This window comes from Dermacentor silvarum, chromosome 2, assembly GCF_013339745.2.
Source record: "Dermacentor silvarum isolate Dsil-2018 chromosome 2, BIME_Dsil_1.4, whole genome shotgun sequence".
Lineage (NCBI taxonomy): Eukaryota > Metazoa > Arthropoda > Arachnida > Ixodida > Ixodidae > Dermacentor > Dermacentor silvarum.
Window position 1 is genome coordinate 81,777,508 of NC_051155.1, and position 16,776 is coordinate 81,794,283.

General features: G+C 47.3%; 1 protein-coding gene across 1 annotated transcript in view; it reads left to right on the forward strand.

Moving 5' to 3' along the window:
* The window catches only part of LOC119440184 (uncharacterized), a 149,615-nt gene that overhangs the window by 97,316 nt on the left and 35,523 nt on the right, over positions 1 to 16,776 (forward strand). Inside the window, exons 23-29 of the mRNA XM_049662797.1 lie at positions 999 to 1,133; positions 1,837 to 1,921; positions 3,965 to 4,050; positions 6,207 to 6,269; positions 8,048 to 8,140; positions 13,592 to 13,651; positions 14,154 to 14,243. Of these exons, the coding sequence (XP_049518754.1) occupies positions 999 to 1,133; positions 1,837 to 1,921; positions 3,965 to 4,050; positions 6,207 to 6,269; positions 8,048 to 8,140; positions 13,592 to 13,651; positions 14,154 to 14,243 (612 nt within the window). The remainder of the gene's footprint in view (positions 1 to 998; positions 1,134 to 1,836; positions 1,922 to 3,964; positions 4,051 to 6,206; positions 6,270 to 8,047; positions 8,141 to 13,591; positions 13,652 to 14,153; positions 14,244 to 16,776) is intronic.

A 16,776-nucleotide genomic window follows, 5' to 3' on the forward strand; every position in this document is an offset into this window, starting at 1 on the left:
TGCCTACCGTAATAACACCTTTCGGGGTTGGTCTAAGGACATCAATGCACGCGTTTTCAGGGGCTCTATGACAAGGTTGAATCAGTTATAGTTTGTAAACAAGGCTTCCGCGAGGAAGCCGAAACGTCTCATGCTTAATAACAGCATACCTTTGGTCGGTTTCCTTTATTTTTCACCTAGATTTGCTTTACATTTGGTTAAACAAAAAACTGGCGCTAGACGATTACGCTTCTTGGCACATGTTCGAAGAAGTTAGATTTCGCAAGTGCCGTCCGAGACTGGCCTTCGCTATAGCAACCGTATGGCTATAACGGCAACTTGCTTACAATAAAGGCGGGCACCTCTGCGCGCGGTGGGAAATCCCTGCTAGGTTAAATAAGTTTCCAGTATACGAGCACCGTGATCCATTTCATACTTAGCAGGTAATGCTGCAGAAGCTACAAGAGAAGTATGGTGATAGAGGTCTCACTTCGCGCCTCGTATATATATGCATATATATAGTGCCATTGTTTGTGATGTGCGACACCTTCTATAGTAAGACAATTTCATATATTACGACCAGCACTTTCGGACGTAATGTTATGTAACGTACCTTTAGTGCACTTTGGTGCCTATAGCATGTGATGTATCAGCCTCCGTCTTGGTCGCGAGCTCAAGTGATGAATTGGAGCTGCTAGTCCCACCATCGCTAATTCCGCTAATTCTGTAGCAAATAGGCTTAGATCTGTAACGCCTTTAATGCGTCATATATTGCGACATAAAAGTATGAGACAATGTTACTCTGTACTGCATAACGCGCACCTCCATCTTCGTTTCTTATGTGGCGCGCTATTTTTCTGGTCGTAAATGCGAGCCGCGAGAGAAGCCCCCAGGCTTCACAGCATTGCCTGTTATATAATATACGTAAGAAATTGTGCATAGAATCGTAGGATTTATAGCGACTTGACCCTTCTACATTATTTTCTGCTGTATCGGCCGTTTCTATTCTTTTCTGGCAGGCGATGCTGACTGTAAGCTATGGTGTGAAAAACACTTCAAGAAAAACTGCCGAGCTCCATCTGTCAGTGGACGAAACATCAACGGCAGCGCAGATACATGACTACATGGGGCGCAGCTTGCACCACCTCCGTGAGGTAAGGCGCGCATGTCATGCGCGATCTCTAATGGCATGGGTATTTTCGGCTGTTGCTTAATATTTAATGTCAACACGTAAGTGGTGGCCGCCACATTTATCGAAACAAAATGGAAGATACATAACAGGATTCAACGTCCGACGAGACATCTGACTAACCGCCACTTAGCGTCTTCAGGTAGAATGTTGTAACGGGGAGACGAGAGAGGCAAAATATATTTACTGGTTATTTACAATGGTTAAGCGGCATACAAGATAGCGGGCGAAGTCTGCGTGAATCGGTTTGCGTCCTCGCGTTCGGAGCCGTCTCTACTTTCGTGTTTAGCATTGCCCTATGACATAATCTCAGGTGGCGAAAACGCCATCATGGTTCTGCTTATAGGGCTCAGTGCAATGGCCCGAGGAGAGGGGACGTTATCTACATCAGAGTAAGGTTGAGCATCGGTGGTAGCAAGAGCTAGGCGCCATGTGATATGTGACCTGAGTCAGTTGCCTAAACGTATGGTATGGGCTGTACCAGCGCTCAAACCGTTTTTCAGAAAATCCATCGCGCGGTGAGGTCTGTTGCCGAACAGACTCCCTTCTGTATTACGAATTTCTAACTTTGTAACACAAATACGTTACGGTTAAGGTCTTCAGTTTTTTACAGTACCTAAATGCCCCCAAATGTCTCGACGGATGTTAACTAGTAGACGTTCTTGCAGCCTGCTATTCTTCTGCTGAAGGTGTCCTTATCGGCTTCCTTCTACAACGCCATCATTCTACATATTCTCAGTGGTGCCAGAGGAGGTAAGTGCACTTTGTAATTTCTTCCTGAATGTTGTTACCTGCTCAATACTTTTTAGTTAAATAATAGACTGCCAAGCTGAGCGCACCAGTTACACGATTGCTATTTTTATACGAAGGCATGTGACTTTGTATATGACTGTCTATATCAGCCAGGATGTTCTGTAGCATTGCTGTGACAGTGAAGATAAAAAAAGAGAAAAAGGCTGTCTCCGTTAATTTCTCATTATTAACTGACATTTTGCCCAGACTCAATCAATTTTACGTATGCGGACATACACGATGTCAATACTAGAGATAAGGAGCATTTTGAATAAGAGTCATAGTGAATTGAGCTACCGTTCCAATTTAACTACCGTACCAGGGGCATGCACGGACTTGTCATAAGCGCAAGACAAGTGCAACAATTGTTTTCGCTCAGACAGTCGTACTTTTCTTTGTTGCAAGTTTCAAGTTTCACAAGAGAGCAATAAAACCTTAAGTACCGTTCAGAACCATGCACCGCAAAATCAAATTCGCATGGAATATAGAAATAAATAAATTAATGAACAATTAACATATATGTGAAACGAAAAATCAACACGGAAAAGCAGTCATACTTCGTGTACCAGAAAACAGCGGTAAAGAGAGAGAGAGACAAAGGCTCGTTATTGAATCCGGGAGAGGTTTGCCTGGTGAAGTGCCTATCATGCTACTGCAGATGAATGGGATGGTTTAAGGAAGTCATACGATAATCATTACTCACGTACATAAAAAGACAATGGCTTAGAAGCTCTTGAAAGAGGGAACAAAGGTAATTACTGCATTACTTAGAATGTAAACAGATATTTCCAAGTTCCGATCATTCTAGGCACGGGCCTCAAGCGATGTCTTGTCCAAATATGGTGGATTATGCTTAGTGCTTGCAACGTGTTTCAGAGAAACATTGCTGTGATGCGCTAGCGCAAGGTCACACAATTATTTTGTTTGTTTCGTTCAATTTCATGATTGTCTTTGTTACGCAGAAGATAGCATACCGCAAGCGACTGTAACTCATATTTTAAAATAAAATGAATTACGGATTTTACCAGCCACACCCGCGATCCGAACATCAGGCACGCCGCGGTTGGGAACTTCGGCTTAATTTGGACTAGTTGCAGTTCGTCAACGTGCGCTCAATGCACTGTACAGGGGCATTCTTGCATACCGCCCTAATTGAAATGTGGCCGCCGCGGCCGGGATTTGTTTCCACGACCCCGTGCCTAGCAGCGCAGCGCCCTAGCCACTAATCTACTACGGCGGCTAATTTATATGTTTATTGAGCTCCTATAACAAGGCATTTACATGGTTACCGCAAAGCTAACTATTAAGATTGTAACGTAAATATTGGTCAATTTAATTACTCATTTAGCTCGCAAGATAAGAAGACTTGACCTATAATGGTTTTATTGCTTTATTTATTTTCACTTTGCTCAAATACGTACCCATTGAAATATTAGACGGTTTCTCTACAAACTAACCGAGATACAGTAGGTGAAAATGATTGTTGACCAGGTGGTGAGAGGTAAATGTATGGTCCAAACTTGTCTCTGGCACTTGCTTCGGCAGGGTTAATGTGTGTTCTTGAGATGTACCTTCATGAAGGAAATAAGAGCTTGCCTAATAAAAGTGGGGAAAAAAAAGATCGCATTGGCGAGAATATGATCCCCACGTGCGCTAAGAAGATAACGACGAAGCCTTCAGGTTTTGTGACCAATACATCTGCTGTTGCTCACGCTAGACATTTTATTGACTACCACTGTTGAGTAGGTTCATTAATAAATGTGAATTGAAAGGCACGGACTAATATTTGGATTTGTCTAGTTTTGCAGATGCTTTTGTTAGGTCTACAGTATTGCTTAGCTGCCAGGTAAAGGGTTAACAAGAATACAAACATATTGTAATTTCTTTACGTGACTGCTAACAACCTACGGTAGGAACCGGTCTCATATTCTGTTTTGCGATTCCAAATGACGACCGCGCGGGTTCTTTTTTTTCTTTTCTTTCTTTTGGTTTTCATTCTTGCAGCGCTCGACGCCGAAGTCTTCAGTGAGTTGTCTAAGATGTTGAGCGGCGCGGAAGCGGAGAGTGCCGACGTGCCACGAATGATAAAGGTGAGCTTATTCATGCGGCGAAATTCGTGCAAGAACTTGCCCTTCCTGCTGAAGTTCGTGTGCGGCTATTTTCCTCCATTCACTACCCCTATATGAAGCTTTCTGAACAGTTTCCCCGCTGCAGTGGAAAAATTTGAGTTTTACAGATGAGCAACGTCAAACAGGGTGGCTGAATCCATTGATGCGGGGCAGAACTCATGAAAGGGAAATGTCGTCAGCCACCGACGGTGGCACCAAACTTCAATCTTTCCCATTCACAAATCATCTTCCTCCGTCGTGTGGCTTCAGCAGAAGCGATTTACCATATTCAGTGTTTCTGCACTTCGAGTTGTCATATCATTCTGCCTCGCTTTTCCGACCTCCTAACTTCCTGATTAGCATAGATTGTGGAGCGACCGTCAGGGAAAAGCGTTCGTCCCGGGTTGAATCCCCGCGGACCAGGATATACTTTATCATGAACTGCAATGTTTTCTTTCTGAAAAAAACCGTATGGGGGCGCTTCCTTTGTAGCTTAATTCGTGCTATACACTGTCTGGATGACGATATTTCGCTTTCAGTTAACCGGTTATCAGGTAATAAACTCAACTGCAGCTTCTTGGATCCTTGCGGGATGGCGCAAAATTTGGTCCAATTATTCGAAGACTCGAATTGCCAACGGTGACAAAATGAAGGAATTCAAATCTTCTTGGTCGATTTAAAGTAGAATGTGTTCTCTTCCTTTTTATTTTTTTGCTCTGGGAGCGCAACTCAACTAGCATGAATAAACGCGGTGTCAGCGAGTCCCGGCACAGAACAAGCGGGAACAAATGGCTTCACGTGCGAAAGAGCGTCGTCCAGTAAAATATAAAAATAACAATAAATAACACAGGCTTACGCTTATGGAAGCAGTAGCACCGTCTGCGAAGTTTTTTTGTTTTTTGTTTTCATGCTTTTAGTAACCGCTGCTACCGTAAGAGCTGCCGGTTGGGTTAGAATTGGCCGAAATGACAGGATTCGGGCTGCGAACTAAACGAGATTTCCTTGCATACGAGTCTATGGTTTCTCGTCGGGACTTTTTAGTGCGGCCGAATTAAGCAAGAAATTGGGTTAACAGTGGTGGAATCAGCCAGAATTGACTGTATTACCCGAGAATATCGAGGCGCAACTTAAGACCCGTCCAAATGAGAATCAGTACTAGGCCTTCGACCACTAACGTGCACGAAACGTTACTTGCGGAGGAATTGTCGCAATCTTCCCTCTCGCCAGTGGACGTGACTACACGTGACTACATGTTTAGCTACACAAAAGAAAAATGAAAAGATCTGAATTTTGCGCTGTAAAACTCACAGTATATTGGAGAAATAATAGGTTGGGTTTTGTGTGGTTACCAATTTTCGAGTGAACGGCAATACTTAATAATTAGGAGCTGGAATTCTAAAACTATAAGTTCATAGGCGCTCTTGCCATGGGTCGACCGCATGCACGGATCTTTTTCAGCGCATTCGCCTTTATTTCGCCAGTGTTCATTTTGCCCGCATTTTTTACAGAAAGTGATCAAGTTGCTCGGTGCAAAATGCGGCTGGAGTTCCCAAAAATATTTGAGCGTGTCCGGACCAAATTGCATGGGCGTCGTGTAAAGTGTTGTATACGCTTTTGAATGTGCGCGTGCATCAACAAATAATGTCGAATGTAGTACGGTGAAACACATGCACGGTCCCTGTTCGTGCTCCTCTTATAGTAACAAGAGGCGGACGAACTAGGACCGTGCATGGGTTTACACTCGACAACTGACATATGTGCTTGCTGCTGTTGTTGTAATTACAGTGTTGCTTCTCTTCCAGGGCACAGGTTCACCGAATTGAGTTTACCGTTAGCTACCATAGCTACAGCTTCGGTATACATTCAAAATCCTGATTAGCTGAGATGTTTTGTTGCGAACAGTTCTAACGTACACCTCTTTTTGTGAATATGGGCCGTAGAGTTTTTAGTTTTGGAGTTTCGGGCACTTTTTTATGTCGCGTGTCCTTCATACTTATGGCACCTCACAGAATTGGCAGCAGAACGAAGGTAGTTACGACAGCTTTGCTAATTTACAGACATTGTCCGGCAAAATAAACGTAAGTAATATGCTTACCCTCAAACAGTGTTTAACGACCTTGCATTCTCGTTTATCGCAGGAACTGGGTCGAGTTCTGAGGGAGTCTCCAGAAAAAGAGAAGTTCCTGAAGATGACCTCAGAGGTGAATGCATTTCAGCAAATCCCATGAATCTTATTGAAGGTGTGACAAAGAAATGAGTCCTGTTATGCACCATAAAGAGCCTACTGAGTCAGATTACTCTTTCTGAGCTACCTCAGCTTGGTATTCGCAAAACAAAAACTCATTCATTTAAAAATGACTAAACGTGGTTTCTTAGTGGCTTGGGCCTTGTGCTGATAAGCAAGAAATTGCGTGGTCAAATTTCGGCCTCGGCAGCAGCATTTCGATGTGGGCGAAACGCAAGAAGGTCCGTCTACTGTGGATTGCGTGCACGGTAAAGAACCCCAGCTGGCCAAAATTAATCTGCAGTCCCCCTACTTTGGCGTGCCTCATAATCATATCGGGGTGTTGGCACGTAAAACCACAGAATTGTTTTACCTAAATATTGAGACCTAATCAAATTATATGGTCTAATAACTTGACTAAGCAACACGCCGGCTTTGACACACGCCGTACAAGTGGGGTACGGATTAATTTCTATAATCTGGGGCTGGTTCAGGCACAGCTAAACTTATAAGCACACGTTCATATTCTGTGTCCAGCAAAATGCACCACTGAACCTCCATAGCCACTGATCCTCTGCGCCGAGTGGTTAATTAATTATTACGCTGAATAGATCATTTCCAAATCCACACTCTCTAACCGTTGCGACGCCTAATATACGTGGTACTTGCGGGTACCTGTGCAGATGTCTTTTTTTTTATGCAGTAAGATGGATTCGGAACATGGAAGTAGGACACAGACTTTAATGTACTTGGGTTTTCTTGACAATAAGCATACATTCGTTAGCAGTAAAAAAAAAAAACAGTTGCGAGACGTTTTTTTTTTTTTTTTGTGAGCGAGATCTGCGTCATTATATGCCTGAGAGTTTTCGTATGCCAAATTAACGACTACTTGCTGTTGAGTAGAGGGGGCGTAGCGAATCGGTTGCATTACGATTCAGGCCAAAGTTTTGCAAGCTGGTGTCCGCAGGTTTCGGTGCTGAAAAACCACGTACGGTCCTAATGTGGATCTAGCGTGGACGGCCCTAAGTTGATCTTTCCACTATGGTATCTATTGAAACTCACTTGAAATTGGGAAACGTTTAAAGTGGAGGATCAATCGGCGGCATATACGTACAAAACATTGCTGTTCATTGACCCCGACTCAATATGTGCGTTCGGAGTTTTAGGTAACGAAATTGCGTAAAATCAAACCCTCATTTGTGTGGTGCTTGGCATTTAGAATGCAATCATATAGATCTGCATGTGCGCACGTGTAAACTGTATGAACAACGCGCATTGCAACCGACTTTGACATTTCCGTGAAATCTGCAAGGAGACTTCATATGCGCCACCGACTAACAAAGGCGAGGTGTTGCCAAGGAAATTGACAGCAGTTATGCTTACTCTGTGCTTTAAGCATATCTTATCGCTTCATATGCAGCTTGTCCTGTGGTTATGAAACCGATCGCAGCTAAAATTAGGGCCTAAAATTAGGTTTTGTACGTTGTTAATTGAGGCCCAGTCTCCTTTTCGCAATGCAATCCCAGCTCACTTGTCGCTGGCGATTGGCTCTGGACAGTGCACCAGCGATCAGTGAACACTCAAATTGGTATCAGTGACATACATTTTTACTCTAGTACCGACATTTGCACTTTAGAAAAAGGTAATATACTATAACTTCTAGATTGTCGTGAAATACAAATCTGCGTGCGATTCCCACTGTATGACGGTAAGAACTTTAGTAGTAACGAAACTCGACTTTTCCACATGTAACAGGAGGCATGTCAGTGGTTGTCAACGGTCGAAAACGAATGCGGGAAGAAGTACCGGGAATTCATCAAGAAGCATGGCCATAGAGCTGTTAAAGAGGTATGTCAGCTTCGCCTGTTGAAGTTGTCGTTCCTATATGACCCTTTTATGAGCGGATAGGTAATATAAACCGAGCTTTCCTGCCGTGTTTTAATAATGCTTCATAGTGCGCATATTAGGACCACCCCCCTAATCACATTTGGCAACTGCGTAGATGCGCATAGCGCAATCGGAAAATACAATTGTTTAAAAAAATATTATTCTGGGAATCACTCATAATAGCTGTGGTTGCTTTGGTGTAGACATTAAAATGGGGGTGTTGGTCTTCAAGCAGGCCTCGATGTGGCGTTACAGAAGGCTATCCGAAAGGCAGGTCTGGTTACCGGCGAGCGCGAGCTAGAGCGTCAACAACAACCAGACTCATCGTCGTCTTCTTTCCCCAGACATCGAAGCGCGGTCAATCGCCTTCAGTACAATTACCCCCCGCGGAATAAGGAGCCATCCTGGCGATCTAGGGGCAAGAAAACACAGGGGGATCGTAGCACTGCTTGAGTCTGGACACGTGGACAATTTCTTGGCCACGACGACGATGGTCCGAAGACGGTTCTAACGGCTCGATGAGATAGTTCACCGGAGATGTTTGTTGAAGTACACGATATGGTCCCTGGTACTTGGAGACCAGCTTCGTTGAAAGGCCAGGTGTAGTGGACGGGACACGCAGCCAGACTAGCGAGCCAGCAGCATAGCACGTAGGAGTAGCGGAGGCATCGTGGTGTTCCTTCTGGCGCCACTGGTCTTGTGATGTGAATGAACGTGCAAGTTGGCGGCATTCTTCAGCGTATGTAGCTGCTTGAGATAGAGTCGTGGACTCGGAGGCGTCGGGTCGGTATAAAAGAATAGTGTCCATGGTACAAGAAGGTTCGCGTCCGTGAAGGAGAAAGAAAGGGGAGAATCCAGTGGTGCTTTGAATGGCGGTGTTATAAGCGTACGTAACAAAAGGTAGCACTCGGTCCCAATTGGAGTGATCTGACGAGACGTACATAGCAAGCATGTCGCCCAGGGTGCGGTTAAAACGTTCTGTCATCCCGTTGGTCTGTGGGTGATAGGCACTGGTGGTGCGGTGAACGACACGGCATTCACGAAGCAATGCTGCGATAACGTCGGAGAGGAACACACGACCACGGTCACTCAGCAACTCTCGAGGAGTTCCATGACGAAGGACGAGATTGTGAAGAATGAAAGTGGCAACGTCTTTTGCTGTGGACGACGGAAGAGGTGAAGTTTCGGCATACCGTGTGAGGTGATCGACGGCAACGATTATCCAACGGTTACCGTCTGGTGTACTGGGAAGGGGACCGTAGATGTCAATGCCGACGCGGTCAAATGGTCGGGCGGGGCATGGCAGAGGTAATAAGGGGCCAGCGGCGTGTTGAGGAGGAGTCTTGCGTCGCTGGCACGTGGAACATGACCGAACATACTGGCGAACATAACGGTACATGCCACGCCAGTAGTACCGAAGCCTAATAGCGTGAATACGTCTTCAGGAAACCTGCGTGGCCACATTGTGGGTCGTCGTGGAAAGTGGAGCAGATTTCGGAGCGCAGGTGGCGGGGAATGACGAGGAGCCACTTACGGCCGCCGGGGGTGTAATTCCGGCGGTACAGCACGTTTTCCCGAGTGGTGAAGTGTTCAGCCTGCCGACGCAATGTCCGAGAAGTGGGAGCAGAAGTCCGGCCAGACTGAAAGTCTAGAATGGAAGCCACCAACGGGTCCTTGCGCTGCTCAGATGGCATGTCAGAGATGGCAAGAGCGCTGGTATCGTAGGTAGTATTTGTGAAGCAGACAGGGTCGGGAGGCAAGGGTGAACGGGAGAGGGCGTCTGCATCCGAATGTTTCCGACCAGAGCGATGACACGACGCGGATGCCGTATTCCTGGAGGCGCAATGCCCATCGAGCGAGGCGACCACTTGGATCTTTCAGTGACGACAACCAGCACAGGGCGTGGTGGTCGGTCACTACGTCAAATGGGCGCCCGTACACGTAAGGACGAAATTTCTCTATGGCCCAAATTATGGCAAGACATTCTTTTTCAGTCACCGAATAGTTGCCTTCGGCTTTGTTGAGAGTTCGGCTTGCATAGGCAACGGCGTACTCTTCAAACCCATCTTTATGTTGAGCAAGAATAGCGCCTAACCCGACACCGCTGGCGTCCGTGTGGATCTCAGTGGGTGCAGAGGGGTCGAAGTGTCGCAGTATAGGAGGCGACGTAAGGAGACGGCGCAATTCGTTGAAAGCGTCGTCGCAAGCAGGAGACCAAGCCGAAAGGTTATGACTGCCAGCGAGGAGCTTGGTCAAAGGGTTGATGATCATAGCGAAATTGCGGATAAAGCGTCGGAAATAAGAACATAGGCCGATAAAGCTGCGGAGATCTTTCATGGTACTTGGTTTGGGAAACGCGGAAACGGCTGTAAGTTTGGCAGGGTCGGGGAGAATACCGTCCGTCGAAACAACATGACCTAGAATCGTAAGCTTTCGAGCGGCGAAGTGGCATTTCTTCAAGTTCAGTTGCAGTCCTGCAGCTGAGAGGCAAGCGAGAACTTGTTCGAGGCGAGTTAGATGGGCCGCAAAATCGGAGGAAAAGACCACAATGTCGTCTAAATAACAAAGGCAAATATGCCACTTGAGGCCTCGAAGGATCGTGTCCATCATGCGCTCGAAAGTAGCAGGCGCGTTGCAGAGGCCGAAGGGCATGACTGTGAACTCATACAGGCCATCGGGCGTCACAAAAGCCGTTTTTTCGCGATCGGCCTCTGCCATCGGCACCTGCCAGTATCCCAAGCGCAGATCTAAGGACGAGAAGAATTCTGCTCCCTGTAGGCAGTCCAGGGCATCGTCGATGCGTGGTAGAGGGTACACATCCTTGCGGGTTATTCGATTAAGACGGCGGTAATCCACGCAGAACCGGATGGATCCGTCCTTTTTCTTTACCAGCACAACTGGAGAGGCCCAGGGACTGCTGGAGGGCTGGATTATTCCACGTTTCAGCATATCGTCTACCTGCTCATCGATGACACGGCGTTCTTCAGTCGACACACGATATGGGCGCTGGCGCAATGGTGCTTGTTGACCGGTATCGATCCGATGAACAACTGCTGATGTTCGACCTAAGGAAGACTGGTTGTGGTCGAAGGAGGCTCGAAAACGCTGCAGGAGTTGCACAATCAAGTTGTGCTGCGCAGGTGTGAGGGCGGAATCGACGGCATTTAAGAATATGTCGTCAGGATCGTCGGTGTCAGCGGCAGGAGCGATGGCACAAATCGGTAGTGATGCCTTATCGCCAAGCATTGCATCCTCGAAAAGGCAGTCAAAAGTCTAGAAGCTTCCCAGACACTCGCCGCGTAGTAGAAGTGACGGACATTCAGATACATTGCACACGTAGATAGCCGCAGAACCATTGCAGAAGTTGATGACAGCCCACGGGAGGAGGAAGTTTCGGCGCCGAGCAGGAGCTGCAGATGGCGAAAACAAAACAGGTGAGTTGGCGGCGGCAGGCGAAAACACCGGTACCAGAACGACGGACAAAGGGGCGATGTGGACATCAGCCGCGGCAAACACTTTAGGGGGAGCGTGGTCATCGAGGTCAGGGTACGGCGTCGACAATGTGAGTTCGGCACGCGCGCAGTCCACGAGGGCTTGATGAGTAGACAGAAAATCCCATCCTAGGATTACGTCGTAGGATGATCGGGGCAGGACGACAAACTTTACGGCATACATAACATTTTGAATAATTACACGGGCTGTGCACTGAGCGGTAGGCTTGACGTGATGCGAGGTCGCCGTACGCAGGGAAACATCGGTAAGCGGGGTGGTCACTTTTCTCAGATCGCGGCACAATTTTTCGCTAATTACAGAAACAACAGCTCCTGTGTCGACAAGTGCACGTACGGCGATACCTTCTACCAATAAATCAATTTCGTTAGGCGGGTAAAAATGAGGTCTTGGAGAGTTCGATGACGGCGCAGTTCTTGCCTCGGGAACTGCGGCTGTTAGTTTTCCTCTCGTGCGGGGCTAGGTCGGCGAAGCATCGGGGAGATGGATCGGCGACGGGGAGAAGATGACCGGCGTGAGTCATACGGGCGGCGTGTAGCAAACGGGTCGGCGACGGGAGAAGGAACTCGTGGTGAGTGCTCAGCACCTTGATAGGTTGGCGAAGCCACACCATGTTGAGAGCGGAAGCTGCGACGGTGACAGTGGCGGGCTATATGGCCCGCAAGACCACATGCGAAGCATATGGGCCGGTTATCAATGGTACGCCACGGATTCACAACAGATGGTCCGGTGGGCGCAGAAGGATGGGGCACCGGGCGTGAGGGTGGCGGCGACGTGTAGAAGGACCCGGTGGCACGGTAGGCGCCAGAAAGAGATGGGGCCTGTGGTCTGGCAAGAGCGGCAGCGTAAGTTAATGGCGTAGGGACAGGCAACGCCGGCGGGGCAGTTGGTAGTGCCTGGGCGACTTGCGTCTCAATGAAATGACGAAGAGGTGGATCTAAAGATGACGGCGCTGGCTCAGGTGGGTGGGCGACAAGGGAAAGTTGACGTGCAACTTCCTCGCGGATGAACTGCTTTATGTGTGGCAGCAAAACGGTGTGATCGGCAGTGGCGTCGCTGGCAAGGGTGGAAATGTCTGCTGTATCTTGAGCAGCACGGCGCGTCGACGCACGCTGCTTTCGCAGCTCGTCGTAAGTCTGGCAGAGTTGTATCACGTCGGCTACCGTCTGGGGGTTCCTAGCGACAAGCATCTGAAATGCGTCGTCGTCGACTCCTTTCATGATTTGCTTTATTTTTTCTCCTTCAGTGAGAGATGGGTCGACGCGCTTGCACAGGGAGAGAACATCTTCGATGTAGCTTGTAAACGTCTCCTCCCTGCGTTGGACTCGACTGCGCAAGCGCTGTTCCGCGCGAAGCCGGCGCACGGCGGGCCGGCTGGAGCATTCCAGAGGAGTGTGCGCATTCCAGAGGAGTGACGTCGTAGCCGTGGTAGACGCACTGGCGCCGGCGCGCGCTCGCTATGGAGTCGCCGTCTGACACTGCGCTGGAGCCGCTGCGCTTCTGACTGGCGTTTGCCAGTGTGGTATAGCCACGGAGAAGGAGAGCGCAAATGCTGCTCAACAGCGCAGAAGAACGGAGAAGCTTGACTCATCGGATCCCGAAGTAGTTGCCTGGCAATTAGCAGTTGAGCTTAGGAGACAACCAGGAAAGCTAAGAATAATCAGCTGAACCTTTGCTAACGCTACGTATATCCTGGCATAGCCGAGCTAAGCCACTGCAACTTTTTTTACGGTATGGAAAGTGCGGTTGTGCAAAACGTTAAAGAAGAAAAAGCTTAAAACATACGCAAAGCTTTGCTAAAATTATAGAAGAACTGCAAGCCAAAGCTTAAACCTATGTCAGCCTAAGACAGAAGGATTGCTTATGTCCCTGTCATTTGCATGCATTTATTTCTTTTCCCAGTTTGATGTCTATATCAAGCCATGGTCATTGGATCCTTCAACCCTTGTCAAATCTTTAAAGGTAAGAAATAAGTAACGTGTCTGTGAGTGATAAAGAAAACTGTGATGAAAATCAGAATTCAAAAAAAAAAAAAATTCAGAGGTGGATACATCTTCACAAAACGGACGCGAACTGCACTTGTGATTAGTGTCAGACATGAGGTGATGTCCACATTTGCCCAGCACACACGTTTGAATCGATAATGAGGGAGTATAGCCATAATAATAAAATGCATAATTTGATGAATGCGAAGAAACAGTTCGAGGTCTTGTATTTGAGGACGGTTATAGGCCCTGAGCGGCATCTAGTGTTTGTTTAGCCGAAGTAGATAGGGATTCATCACTGTAACTGGCAAAATATTATATTTCAGGCGACTTTGACACGGGCTTTTGCATTTGATCTATGTTTGCACCGTCATCTCTAAATAGCGCTTGCAAGTTTATTGATGACTTTCCTAGTGGTCTACACTTTTGATTCAAAACATTTTAATACGGCTATCTGTTACGTCTACTACGCTGTCTAGGCCGCTGCAGCATCTCCTCAGGTCGAGAGAAGGCGTCATCCGCATCGTGGGACGCCTCCAAGGTCCCATATAGCTTTCCACCTTTCAAAGGTAAGTGCGCTTTTATGTTAATAAAGCCGTGTAATGAATGGACTGAGCAAACGCAAACAAAGAGAAGTGTAGTGTTAATGGTGTTAATAATACGGTAAGAAGAACGAAGTAATTTTCACAATATATATTCTTCTGCAGGAAAAAAAGAAAACGAAATGAAACTGCACAAAGACAACTAAGGAAGCAACGTTATGTGTCTGCGACCACACTGCAAAATAATGGGAATTTTCAACGCCGTATTCAAAGTCTTAAAGAAATGCTCGCCAGAGCGCGTGGATCGGTGGATAGGACCACCGAGCCACCGTTATTTGCCCTTTTCGCGGAGCAGTTTGCAGTAGAGAAACGAGATGGCGCATACGGCGACGCGTCATACGTCTCCTCAGCGACCGCGCGCGAATACGAAACCATTACCGCTTCTACCTCGCTGTGTCGATCAGCTGTCGGAAATGCAACTGTTTCCGCTAAAGCACTGTGCCATCATGCGGGTTGAATCGTTGTGGATTGAAGACGCATGCAGTGTTGGCTGCAAAAATGAGTGAGTGGCATATTAAGGAATGGAATGTAATAGGGGGCCAAGTTCGCGGACCGCGGCTGCAACTGTCCGTACGTGTTTCGGCACTTTGAGATGTACGGCTTTCCTCGAGGATACACAGATTTGCTCATCTGCCAGCGTTGTATTGCTAACCTTCAAAGAAAGGGCTTCAGCCCCGGTACGTCGGCAATAGTGAGTACCGCTCGTTAAACAATGAACGGGAGTATCGCGGCTTCCTGCCATAGTATGTTTTGTGCACAGTATCTACACACATCTACCCCAACCAGCACGGAAACTTACACCAACTCTTTCGGCAATATGTCAAGAATAAGTGAATGGGCGCACACTTGAATAGATGCGCACTACAATAAGTGACGGTACTACACCGATAGCGCAGGAATGGTCGAAGCTGAATGTTTCTTGACGGTCCACAGGAGTAAGCGAGTTATACGCATAATCCGCACTTTTATACAAGGTATTACAATGTGAAAAACAGCTACGTTTAAGTCTCGTGCGTAGCAAGAACAAGTATACCGGAACTGAGCACACCCGCGAGTGATTAGGCAGGAAATAATGAGATAGTGACCGCACGAGGAGCTTTACGGGTCAAAAACATGACAATCCACTGCTACAAAATATTGCGAAATAAAAAACAAAGAGCGAAACACGCTTATCCTGATTAGAGTCATATGCGGAAATTTTGAAGAGTTGGAATACATATTTAGCCCCGCTTTTAGAGCAAGCACCATATACGCCGCTCGGAACGTTTGGACATAGCTTAATCAGCTCCGAAAGCACTTTTGCATGTTCTCTGAAACGGCCAAAGCTTCCTGTCGTCCACCCTGACACCGTCTACGATATCTCCCGAAACAGAGGTTTGCTAAGCCGCACGGCGTCATACACATCATGTGAAGCACAGAGGCACGGAGGCAGTTGAGGCAAGCAATGGACGCGTCACGACGTGATCAAACATGCAGTGCCCACAGGATCGCCGCGAAAATGGTCACTACGTACAGTCATAGGTAGCGGTACAAGGTAGATATTGAAGGAAGAAAAGAAGAAGATTAAGGAGTGTACTCAAAAATTGCTAAATAAAAACATGTATACCATACCTGAATAAATCAGCAGGCTTTGGGTGACTATTTGTCACCGCCCCGTTTCAAAGCCGATGCTACTAAATCACCATCATCGTCATGGCGTGCGTCGCAGAGGACGACGTCGCAAGTTCGATTCGCGACTATGGCGCCGAATTCATGTGTGAGAGGGAGGGTGGCGGAAGGCGGAAAAGACCGCATACCATGGTCTAGGTTGCACGATAAAGGACTGCAGGTGTGAATATTGATCCAAAGCACTACATAGCAGTTTCACTCATAACGCACGGTGTGGTTGTGACGTTAAACCCAACGGCTTGAGCTTGAGCCATAGTCTGGTAATGACCTGGAATTCCGGGATGTTTTCGTTCTTCTTCGCTTCTTTCTGGGGTTTTACGTGCGAAAACCAGTTCGGATTATGAGGCACGCCGTAGTGGAGGGCTCGGATTAATTTCACCACCTGCGGTTCTTTAACATGCACTACAACGCAAGCGCACGGGCGTTTTTGCATTCGCTACATCGAATGCGGCCGCCGCGGCCGGGATATTTTCGTTCCTGTGATGATACGATAATCCATATTCTTGGCGAGGCAACAAGCAAGACGGGATATATTACAGTAGTACACAATTCACAGAGACTAGCCACAGCAGGCAATCACTGAAGCGTCGTACTCTCTAGCCACCAACCGTGCTCCTCTTCCTGAACGTTGTGCAGAGCAGTATAACAAATAACTGGCGAGTAACCTGCAGTGTCGTGGCGTGATGAATTGTACGCGAATGCGACAAAAGAGAGAGCAGTGTCCCAGCCACGATGGTCATCAGAAACAAATATGGAGATCATGTCCGTTACTGTTCGATTAAGCAACTCAGTAAGTTCGTTCATCTGTGGATTGGTGTGCCGTAGTGAGCTT